This window comes from Channa argus, chromosome 15 (genome assembly GCF_033026475.1).
Source record: "Channa argus isolate prfri chromosome 15, Channa argus male v1.0, whole genome shotgun sequence".
Taxonomy (NCBI): Eukaryota; Metazoa; Chordata; class Actinopteri; order Anabantiformes; family Channidae; genus Channa; species Channa argus.
In genome coordinates, this window is record NC_090211.1 from 11,235,819 (window position 1) to 11,248,499 (window position 12,681).

Consider the following 12,681-nt stretch of genomic DNA (forward strand, 5'->3'; position numbering starts at 1 on the left):
GGCACACACCCTCTCCCACGCCGTCCCAAACACCTCTTTTCCTCACTTCTGCTTTGTTCCTGCAGCACATGATTGACAAGAGAACCTTGTCACCCCACAGCTTCATGAACATTGATTTTCCCTTTAAATCTTTTTCTACGTGGCTACTGGCAAGTCATCAGCAGCAGTGCAGATAAAACACCATTGGTTAAATGTAAATGTTAAAAAGGTTATAGAGAGGCAGACAAAATAAGAAAGATGAAAATCATATAAATTAAAAGATAATTGGGATGTACCCCTACAGCTTCTTGTCAGAGAAATCTGCTAATATGCATTGTATATTACTCCACTGGAAAACTCCCCCATGGTTTCACATGCATATTTAATAGCATAAAGTCCACACAATACTGACTCTCATTTACCACTTTTTTCAACACTTGCTGGCAATCCATTGCATTCTTGGATCATAGTACATCATTTGTTCAAATAAATGTGATGCTCAGTAACTACTTAAACAGAAACGTTGACCAAATACAATGGCAATCAAGAAATTGCATAAGAGTTTTATATCCAAAGAAAATATTAGGAAACGTTAAGAAGTTTTAAAACCTTCAGAATGTCCTACCTCAAATACATCTTCATCCAGCAGCCGTGTCCCAAATACAGTCACACCCTCTGTGCTTACTACCGCATTGTCCCCTCGCAGCAGATCCAGGGTCTCTACCATTTGACAGTCCAAGTAGAGGGTCACTGACTTGTCCTGCACACTGTAAGCTATCCTGTGCCATCTAAAACAACAAAGACGGAGTGAGCAATAACAGAAATATTCATTCTTGGTGGGAGGTACTTGGACAATGTAGTAATTCAAATATTTCGTTTAAGAAAATAAGTGTATCACCCAGCAGAATTAAACATGCTAAGAACTTTTCAAATGCCTCTTGCAAGTCAAACAAAGCAGAAGAGTGTTTGAGTCCAAGTCTGTGAGGGATTCATTTTCATTACTGCTCTGAGCAGGTCATTTTATTGCAGAAAGCACACAGAGTGACTGCCATGGATTTCAAGGCTTGTATAAGTGTGCACAGCTGCTATAAAATGCCCAGTGTTAGTGGATCAGATCTATTAAACACACATCAGGCCCACTGTGCTGTTAAAATCAGCAGAGTGGCATCTATTTTATTTATATCTGGTACTATGGTATGGTTTGCTCTAACTACCCACTTTCCATCAGCCAAGTGGACCTTCCTGAAGATAGGATACATTTGAGGTGTAGGTTGCCCATGCTGGTCTTCATACAGAAAGACAGGAGAACGGCCCACTTCAAACCCCAGCTGTTGCACCCCCTGGTCATCGTACACTGAAAGAAGGAAGGACTGGGAGCCCTTTTTAGCTCGCACTGTAGCCATCAGGGAGAAATTTTCAGGAAATTTTGAATCTGGAAGGAGAGAGGAGCGAAGAGGAGAGAGGTATTGTTAAGTCAAACAATAGGAAGCACAGCAGGCGGCAGATGTTCATGATATTCAGGCACCACCCACTGCCAGTCATGAGAAAGGATAATTATGAGGAAAAATATTGCCCATGTAGGCAGTAAGCACTCACGAGGAAGTTTAAAGGGAGTTGAAAAACTGATTTTTTTTTTAAGGATTTGGTATGAGAAAAATCCCTCTAAAAAGGGAAACTTTTGAAAACCCTCGTTGCCTGATGAGGCTGGAAGCTATGCTGTATGTGGTCTAGGAAATCAGTCCACTACCTGGGAAAAGCTGTTTGGTGGGGGCACTGAGCTGGATCTTCTTGTCTATCTTGTAGGCAAAATCTGTCTCTTCTATGCCCCTCCTACTAGTGCAGAGACCAGCCTCCAAGGACACCCCCTCCATGTTCTCTGACAGCTCCAGCACTTGTAGAACATCAATGGGATCAGCTGGGAATGGAAAGAAAGAAAACAGTAACCATCTGCACATAATTATACAGCAAATAGAGAAAATGGAGTGTGGGGGTTTTATGTCATGCAAGATACATTTATGTGCTTTTTAATAAAGTTGATGAAAAATAAAACTGATGTCCCATTTTCTCATTATTCTGGTTTATAGCATTGTATGAAAAACTGTAAAAAAAAAGTAGCTTGTGGCAGATGGTGGCAGCATGCTTTCAGTCTTACTTGTCAGTCTCACTGTTATATTCTGCTAGTATGACAGGGCTTTGTTGTGCAGCTCAGCTAAGTGCTGGTTGTTACTGAGCTGAAGAGCTGGGTTTAGTGCAGCTGAAAGCAGGTCTTAAAGTGTGGAGGCTTCCTGCTTCCTAGGAGTCGGAAGACACAAGCTCCTCTGAGATGTGGCGGCAGGTGGCCAGGCTTCTGTGGGTGTTATTATAGGATAGGGGTGGTACCCAGCCTAACCTATAATCCTTCTGAAGCACACCTGACAGCTGACACCTGCACACCACACATCCTTTACTAGGGAGCAACAGTACATCTGCATCGCATTTATAACAATTTAAACACTTCATAGGCATAAATGAGCATGTCAGTGATTCATATATTCTCATTGCTAAAACAATCTGTTCTAACAAGCCATCCAAGTTATTGTATGCCAATTAAATAAAATTATTTTATTTGTTGTCTGTGCAATTCTCCTGTTTTTTTTTCTTTTTTTCCAAAAGTGCATGTAAATATCAGGAAACAACAGAGAATAAGGCAATGTGATGCCAGACTATCAATTTCATTCATACCCTTATTAGAAAAACATGATTATTTTTAATGCAAACAAGAAAACTAATCATCATTGGTAAAATTAAGATTTGATGTTGTAAAAATGCAGTATATGCAGCATGCAGTTATGCTTATTTGCAGTGAACACAGCAACTAATGCCCCTTTAGATATGAACATTTTCCCAGTGGTTGGTCTCCCTCATTACAGTGAGCTTGCGCTTTGTTTGCAGTTGACTGGTCATGTTATTAGATGTTTTGTTGATAAAGTGCTGCCGTGAGCATTAGCCAGGATCAGAGCTTTGTGTGTAGCCAGTCTCCCACCAGCTGCTAGAGAGGGCCTGTTCACGGCAGTTTAGCACTTAGCATTCCAGGCATCTGAAATGAGCATCCTAAACCCAAATTGCCTCCTCTAGCTTTCACCACTCATTCAGAGCTCGCCTTTTATTCTCCTTGTTAATTAAACATGTGGAGGGAGCTTTCCGTTACCCAGACATTGCTTGCAGGAAAACACAGCATTACATTTTATGGCATTATTTATTTGCATTGCAGAGGTCATTTATTCCAGGCAGCTTTGAGAGCTTGCACTCTCAGTCCCATAGCATGGCAACAGGGTTGTAAATAATTAGGTTAAGCTGTGAATTACAGCCAGGTTCCTACAATGGAAAACATAAATTACCGATCTTAAAGTATTTAGGACCACAGGGCTTAAATTTTGAGGTTACCCATAGTCATGGACAAAACGCATAAATTAAACAACTACACAAGTTGCCTGTTACTAAAAGCAGAAGCCAGTGGCACAAATAAATGTTCACCAACACACAAAACCATCATCATTAATTGATGATCATTATACATGCTCTAGCTGTCATGACAATGAACCAAGGACTACAATTAAGTAACACTTACTTAGCACTGTCACACGCTTAGATCAAGAATGAGGACACAGAAATAGTTTTCGACTATACTTTTCCAGGCACAGTCATTGTAAACTTTTCTATTATCTTGTATCTGCAGGAATTGGTTACTTAGTTGGACGTTTTTTGTTAAGAAATCATGTCATTTTCTCACATATGACCTGAAACAGTCCATTAAACCTAAACAATACTAACTTAGTAACCATTAAATAGGTTTGCGATAAATTAAACTTTGTCTTATTTACTGAAAGCACCATTGAAAACAATGGGGCTTCAGAGTCTCCTTTGCTTTTATCTTCAATTCTGTCAGAACACTTTTTGTTTGGGACATCTTTGCATCATGTCTGGGTCCTAATCCTTAGTCTTTGTATTTAATTGAACTGGCAGGAGTGTCTAAGACTTAGTTTAATCCCAAGTGAGCTCTTTTTTGCTCTGTTGTGGCCTCGTTTAATACCTGACTTCACCCTCTCTCTTTTTGTCTTTGTCTCTCTGTCTATTTATCTATATGTATATATCCATTATCTCTCTCTATCTCTATCTCTCTCTCTCTGTGTATCTAGTTCTCTTTCTGTCTCTCTAATTCATACTCAGGCACAGGAAGGAAGAGAGGTCATAAGGCAGTTATATTTGGAACAGTCTGAATAACGTTCTAAATTGAAGCATCATGGGTGTAATTAAACGGGATTCTTGAATTTCTGTCTCATCCAAAACACCACCTGACGGAATAGCCTAAAAACAAATAGAAAAGATAGCGTTTTAATAAAATTGTTCGAGCGGTCCAAAGATGATCCCATAGACCACATAAAGTATAGTAACTCTCCCGCAATGAGTTTTAAAGATGACTGTGGCTCTATTCAAACATGTCCAAGCAAAGGGCTGACAGGAGACCATTGACCTCTGACACTCTTGAGACAACAGGGAACAGTCAAAATGTGCCACAGGGAGAAATATGAGACAAACAAGAGAAATTCCTTTAAAAAAGTGCTTGCAATGTGTCTGTAAAATGTGCATGGAATAATATTCTATACAGCCACGAGTCCAAAATTAACTGTGGAAGGGTCAGGTTGGCAAACTCATTCAAAGAATGTGGGAAGAACCTGTGTTGGAACCTTGATAACTGGTGCAACAACATCAAGAGTTGACTTACTGTCTGAGCCGGCTTTGCTTGCATCTCATTAGGATTTATAGTAATGATATCCTTACATCACCAGTCAAACAATGTTACTGTGCTTAAGAAACTGGGTAAGAGTGGAGGAGCACAGAGGAGATCAACATCTTGAAGAACACTATTACTCCTTTGGTCTGCACAGCTTGCTGTCCCCACTCCTTAAAGACATGGTTCAACATGTTTGAAATAGTACAGTAGAATCTGTGAGCACTGATGACTCCCTGTGACACCAAAATATTACAGTACATGGGAGATAAAACATGCATCAATTTTACAGACACCAAATTCTGGGTGTTGTAGCTAACACTCACAGTACAGCAGGTAATTACAGTGCAGGTACATAATAATGCGTATAAGCGCGTAAAGATTCTCCATACGAGACACTTCTAAACCCTTCTTTTTTGTGCCCCTTAGTTTTTCTCTATGAGACAATCATGTCTGCCCAGCAATAATGCTGTCCACAGTCTTTTTGGAAAAAAAAAAGAGCTGAGCACTGCACCTCACAGATCATGTTCTTTCCCCTCAAAATACCACCAAACAGTCTATATCTGTGTCTTCTCTGCGACACTTGACAAAGTCTTTCCATCCTACAACTCAGAACCACTTCAGTCATACATGGACATAATGTGTTCTCTGTGTTTTCTAACAAAATGTCTCAGAGGACATGCTTAATGACTCACACCACCTACACTCTCTGCTCAGCCTGCTCGATGACTCGATGAATCTCTGCTCAATCACACACACAATACTGCACTGTGAAAGTCTATTTAGCCTGGGAACTGAAGAATTTAACAAAAAAAGGATTGCAACACAAAGATGGGCAATGAGAAATTCCCATAATTTCTCCAGCCACATCCTGAGATAAGTGGAGGAATAGAACTATATTATACTATAAATATATGACCCTTAAATCACTACTTGGCAATGTGTATGTAACTAATAATAAATAGAACAGAAGTAAAATATATATATATATATATATATATATATATATATATATATTCTCCGCTGTTCCAAACACTACAATTGAGAGAACAACTCTTGAACATTTTAAAAATGTCAAAGCAGTAAAGCAGATGACAATTAATAATGAAAATATTCTGATAGAAACAGTGGAAGTGGTCAAATAAATCCAGACGTTTATTCGCCCGGGCTGCACAAAGAATAGCCTTAATCTAATCATCAGTGGGTGTGACCTTTTGTCTGGGTCACTGCTGCGTGTGAACAAGAGCACTATAAGGCAAAGAGAGCCAATACACCCTCTAAATGGATCATAGTTTAAACACATGAGCAGCCAAATATGATTGATACCCTGGCTATGCACAGAATCACACCAGAATGATCAAACAATCTGTACAAACAGTTTATATGTAGCTCAAATATAATGACCATATAGTGAAAAACAGCCCTTTGGAACTCTTCCCTTGCTCTATGAATCATTGCATCATTTTATTTGTCAAACATTTCACTGCTTTACTTGTAAATAGAGGTTATTAAAAAATGAAGTTTGTTACATATCACTATGACAACAGTAAATTTCTGCAAACTCTTGAGACAGAGTCATTTGTTGGACTAGATGTATGCAAATGAAGAGGAAGAGATAGCCCTGACTGGGCTTTGTGGTTGGGTCTGTTTCCAGTTATCACCGTGGGTTTAGAGGCAAGTCAAATTAGAGCTTGTGCAGATGACTGTTAACAATGGTTTTTAACATATTCTGAGGGGTTATTGGTCATGAAGTCAATTATTATATTAGGAGATCCTGACAGCAAAAATGAAAGCTGACTAGTGCTTAATATTAGGTAGCTGATCAATTTTAAGTCAGTAGCGTGTTGTACCAAATTTACTGCCACATTATTCATACTTAAGTGAGTAGGCACGGGTAGGCATGAGGTGATATAAGAAAACTCAAGACACCCAAACACAGATAGTATGGCTTATATGAGAAATTCTTCGTTGGCACATTAACAAACAGCTAAGAGAGGAGAGAGGACTGGACCTAATGTTACCAAAAACAAGAAAAGCAGAGATCGTTCTGTAAAAAAACCTTTTAATTAGGGCAGTGTCATTTCCTCACTCTAGCTACGAATAAGCAATATGTTTAACTTTAGATATTGTAATTTCTTGTACATGTGCATGACCTCCTAACAAACATTAACATGTTTCCAATGTACAAATGCTGACATAGCATTAAAATGAAAGTATTTCTTCAGTAGAACTGGTGGACAGACCATCTCACTGCAGTAAACATTGTTTTTATAACATACTTTTTTCCTCCAACATACAGTATCTCTTTGCTTCTTCCAAACATGGTATTGGAGCTTTATAGCTGACAGTTGTAAATTGATTGAGCTTTTTCTGCTGAATATAGGTCAGTAGCTGAGTCCTGTTGTTTAGACTAATGCTCACTGCCATTTGGTGTTGAAGCTGAAAGATTTAGGTGGAATTAGTTTTTTTCTTTTTTTCAGCTAACATCCGCACCACATTCTTCAATCTCCATAGTTTGTTTTCCACGTGTTTGTTCACAGCATGATGGGCTGACAGGCCAAAAGCTGCATGGCCCATAGAGAAAACACCTGCCCCTCAAGGCTCCTGACTTTTCAGGCACTCCGCACAAACACACATTTGTCCTTCTACACTTGTGAAGACATTCTTTGAATGCAGTAACTCTAACTATAGTGTCCCCTGCCTGTCTAACATTGGCGCCTAATTTGCCTGACCCAATTTTAAAATTTCTTAATAGTGGAACATATTTTCTCATTGTTTTTTCTTTGTGAAGCGATCGGGTCTTCATAAATATGTAACACCATAATAAATATAAACACACCAGCACAAGCACAATTTTATGCACTTACATGCATAGGCAACATGTACACTTCAGGCACAGAGGATTAGCTAGCTATAAACTTGAAAGCGTGCACATGATCAAGCTCGTTCAACCCCAAGCCTTCATTTAGTCTCTCAGACATCATAATAGTCAGGTTATTATGAAAGGTAATATCAGACCTGCCAAAATCAAAGTTTAACACTATGCTCCACACACATACACACTGTGCTTCTGCAGGACAATAAAAGAAATTTTCAACAATTTGTCAGCCTCTGTGGAAATTCTTCCTTTATGATAGCAGCTTGGTGTGTTAGCTAAAGGAAGCTTGACAGGTTCCGAGATGTTGAAATATGAGCTGGGTCACAATGTCAATGAGAGCATCACATTGTTCTGTGGAGTCCACAGATCGTTATGGTAGGAAAGCTTACTACTGTTGTCTTTACTGAGATGTGCTATGATGGATAACTATGATAAAAGTTTTCTGAGGCCAATAAATTCGGATAAAGAGGCGGATGATACAAAAGGGGACACTGCAAAATAGTCAGCCTCTCTGATGTCTGCTCATTGTAATTCCACAGGAGACATCTTCAACTAGTCCCACAGAAAGCTGCTTGGAGAATCCAGCGATCAGAAGCACAGAGCCACAGAAGCCTGGGAGGAAACGAGTTACTGAGGTTCTGGATGCCAGATGTGTGTTGAATACTATAGATATCAAGTCAGTGTTATGAATTGTTCAAGCATCATCTCTACATATTAAAGACTTGGGGGAATTCCAAACAGCAGTTTCATCAAAAAGCAGTTTGATATAATACTTGCAGGATCAGCAGCTAGGGACAGACATCAGCATCTCTGATACTTCTGATGTTTAATGTTCTCATTAGAGAAACACAAACGCAGATAACACAAGGAGACACTAGAGCCATAACAGGCGAAAATTCTGCTTTTACTATTCTCTATCCTGCTAAATTCAGCTGCATTTTTCATTTGTTTTCATTTGCCACTAATTTGTTGCTGGATCAAAGGCGAACAAGGCTTGCCGTCCTCCTTTGGGAGTCTGGTGCAAGATTGGCAAGGATGCTGGATCAAACAGGACACAGTGAGGGGGCTGTATGCACAATTTCCCTTCTGTCGTAGAACCAGTCAAGGATGAGGAAGGGCATAAGCAGTATGAGGGAGATTATGTAAATGAAGAGATAAGACATATAAAATAAAAACAAACACTCCCTATTCCCTGACTTTCTTAAGAAAAACAAGAAAAGAAAAAAAATGAAAAAAAAAATGTGTTCAGGCAAAAGAACAGAGGATTTTAACTGAAACTAACTGTGGACGTGTGCAAGAATGTCTCACTTCCTGTCAGCAAACATGACTACAAAGTACTCTCTCATCTTTTGCGAACACACACAGAAAGCATATGGGAAAACATTCTTGCACTGTAACGCACATGAACGCTAAGACTCAGAGGCACAAACGCATTATCAACCACATGCACATATCTGAGACTGCCATATCAGCACCACCATATGTCCCATGCATTTTTAAGTCATCCCAACCTCTCACTCCACAGGCCCTCATTAAGAGCAGTGGACACCATAGCTATTGTCTCTTGAATGTGATTACCTTATTTTGGCTCACTTCCTCCTGCCACTAGACCAGCAACTCCAACCAGTCATAAAGTGGGTCCGTGTTGAAAGCCACAAGTAAAAATTAGACACCTTTCAGCACTTTTGCTGACCAACCCCTGCTGTTGAGGCATATCTCTGTGGGGGGCTTCTAAACCACAGCACTTTCAAGGAAATAGTCTGCCAGGTAAATATACTCAGTGCATGGCCACAGGACACTGAGGCCTGTGTGGGTGACAGATACAGTAGCAGTGGGCCAAATGACATATTGCATATGTGCACAAGGCAAATGTAACTGGCTGTTTTAAAAGTGTTTTAAAATGGCTGAATTGCTTGTTTAATAAGCCTGTAAGTGTAGCAAATGAGGACACCAGGACAATATGACAGACAGGCACAGCTGTAACCAGATCCACCTCTTGCAGGTGAATAAATTTAGTCACTACACCTAACAATACATAGTAATGTTAAATAACATACAGGAAGTTACTGCACTTTGTAAAATGACTTAAGGTAGAAGCCTGGAGTAAAGCATAGAAACTATTTATGTAAATGATAATAATCCTCACTAAAGCAGTAAGAGTAATGTTGGTAAAGCACTCTTACTTCAGACCTACTGTATGTAAGCAGAGAGCAAACATGTCCATGACAGGAATTTTAATCTACTCAGTGGCCATTCACCTCTTTCTCAAGCCAGCGTTAAAGGTCTTCACAGCAAACTTACACTGGTCACAAGCAAACTCAAACATTACATCATTCATCTCCTGAGGTTGCAGCAAGCCTCACGGCACACCTGACGCAGGAAGGACGATCCAAACACTGGAAATATCCTCAATTATAATGCAAGCTGGAGCAGGAAAAGCTGACACAATCAAGATGCACTTCTTGTGCAATGACGCGGATAATTAATATATATGCATATCCCAAAATAGCTTATACATAATTGCAAATCATTTGCATAGCTCTGAGACGTACCGACAACTTCTAAAAGCTATCTGAGCCAACTCACCGTTTTAATCCCAGCCCGAGGCGACTCTGTGGGGCCACAAGTTGCATTACCAAAACATTCACGCACATTGCCTTACACACCAGGATCAAAAGTGAACCATAACTCAGAGTAAAGATTATGCTTTTGAGCTAACAACTTCGCCTGGGCTTGGGGCTAAGTGATGAATGAAAAAAAGTAGGCTCATGAAAACTTTTTAAATTAAATAAAGATTTACCGAATGCACTGACGGGACTCGACAGCCGCTTTTATCATCTAAACCATGTGAACATCGTTTTTAACTGCAAGTGTTCCGTTGGATACTTTACCAGCTTGTGACATCGTCAGGTGAAGCAGGATAAAGACTAATAGCGCTACTCTCCTGTGAGACCTGGTCCTTAAAAAATGGTTCATCTTTCCAAGAGGAGAGCCCCCCTCTGCCTCCGCCACCAGAACTTTCACTGCAGAAGTTATTTGTGCAGGAACCAAGCAGCCATGCGGCTAAAAGGGAGATGAGCCAGTTTGTAGTTCCACTTGCTTGGTAGTTGGAGAAGTTTTGTTGTGATGGCTCCTCTCAGTTTCGCTCTGTCCCACTCATTCATTTTCTCCCTCTCAACATCACTCCCTCCCACTGTTCTCCACCTCCTCCGCGTCTTCCCTCCCATAGGACGGTGTCCTGGGACGCCTGGAGAAGAATCCATCATAAATCACGTGTACCTGCATTAATTTATTAGGATTCACTTCTTAGGGGTGGTCATAACCCACAGAAATTTTGCAGAGTGCAGCTGTCTTGCCTAGTACTCTATCAGTTTCCGGATTTTTGCGGTGTAGGTTTTTCAGGAACACTATAACAAGAGACATCGTTAGAGTTTGGAAAAAAAAGGTCTCAGATAACTGATCTAATACATTAATATAATAATGTAAAATATAATTATAATATAATTAACATAATGGCAATGTGGATGATGATGATCATCATCATCATTATTATCATCATCATCATTAGAGAGTCTAAGGACAGAGGATGTTGTTGCTGTTCAGAGTGTGGAGTTCAGTGATGCAAAATTGTGATTTAGGAATTAAGCTACATAAATAAAAATTTATGACGGTAATTCTATCTATATATTATATTATATTATATTATATTATATTATATTATATTATATTATAATGATGAAACTGATGAGGAGGAGGAGGATGCAATCATTTCAGACATTCAAGGATTTTAGTCTTGGTGTCTGGCCCACAGTTTAACTTCTACCTTCCACCTGACAGTGGAGATGAGAGGCTTGACTTCATCATTTGAAGCTGGAGGATATATGACACCTTTGAACTTCACAGCAGGAGGTAAATGAAGCCCTACAACACCAGGGGCCAGTTCAGGCAGTTCAATTTTCTGCAGACCAGGGCAGGTTATCTTTACCATCACACTAAACTCATCCCAACATTACAGCAGCTTTTGTGTAATGCTTGTTCAGGCTGAAGCCTGACTTATCTATAGGGTGGAGGTTGCTGCAGTGCAAAACTGGTCAGCTTGGTTAGTTTGGGTGTGGCACATCTGAGTAAAAAACAACAAGATTTATTAATGCACAAAAACCCTTCTTACTTTAGAGGTTTGAACCATTTAGTAAAATGATCTCAGGCAGACTAATATAAACAGTCCAAAGTTTCCACAAAACAAAAACATCATTTTGTTCATATCTAACCTCATGTCAATACTGAAAAGATGCATTTGAGTGTTTCATTGCAATGATGTGCCAAATGTACGGCTATACAGAGGTGATCGCCTATTGAGGCTGAATATATCCTGGCCAGAAGCCTAATCACTTCTTGGAAGGCTAAAAGTGCTATTCAGTTGAGACATGCTCTAAGATAAGACTTGTGAATACCTTGTCTAATTGGAAAATTACCAAAGATGTTTCTAGAATCCAAGCTACAGCAAATTAACTGGAAGCTAAAAACTCGGAGATCATTCAAACAACATGAGCCAAACCATAATTTCTCAAGGGAGAAGAGTCCCAAACCACAGAAAGATGGAGAAACACTACCTATTTCAAATTCTTTTTTCTGTGTAAAGTCTTTAATGTACAAATGTTGCTCAATATGATATCCAGCCAAATTAAATTCTAAACCACAAAATATTAGACATTAAATAGCGTTTACCCACAGACAGTTATGATCCAAAACAAATTCAAAACATAATGTTGACAAGTTAGACTCGAAAACGTAAAAAAAAAAATCGTCCTTCAAAATCTTTGAAATGGAACTTTTGAAGGATAAATGATATATACAAAGCTATGTGATGACAGAATGAGGGTCAACAGAACCAGCAAGATAAATGGCAGATTGAGGTTGATCTGGTAGGTAAACAACAGCTTCCCTGACCTCACTTCATGTCACTTCTCAGTAGCAGCTTAGCCAGTTTGAGGTAGGGCCACATTCCTTGCAGCTTTTAGCAGATAGTTACTAAGAGGCCAGTGAGTACTCTAAGCTC

General features: G+C 39.5%; 1 protein-coding gene across 2 annotated transcripts in view; it reads right to left on the reverse strand.

The window, feature by feature from the left end:
- col5a3a (collagen, type V, alpha 3a) overlaps positions 1 to 10,789 on the reverse strand; it is a 46,432-nt gene extending 35,643 nt beyond the window's left edge. For both annotated transcript variants that reach the window (XM_067477647.1, XM_067477646.1), the window contains exons 1-4: positions 10,517 to 10,789; positions 1,727 to 1,894; positions 1,198 to 1,411; positions 605 to 767 (exon numbers count right to left, since the gene is read on the reverse strand). In XM_067477647.1, the coding sequence (XP_067333748.1) occupies positions 605 to 767; positions 1,198 to 1,411; positions 1,727 to 1,894; positions 10,517 to 10,601 (630 nt within the window). In that variant the 5' untranslated portion in view covers positions 10,602 to 10,789. The remainder of the gene's footprint in view (positions 1 to 604; positions 768 to 1,197; positions 1,412 to 1,726; positions 1,895 to 10,516) is intronic.
- Between the last annotated feature and the right edge of the window lie 1,892 nt (positions 10,790 to 12,681).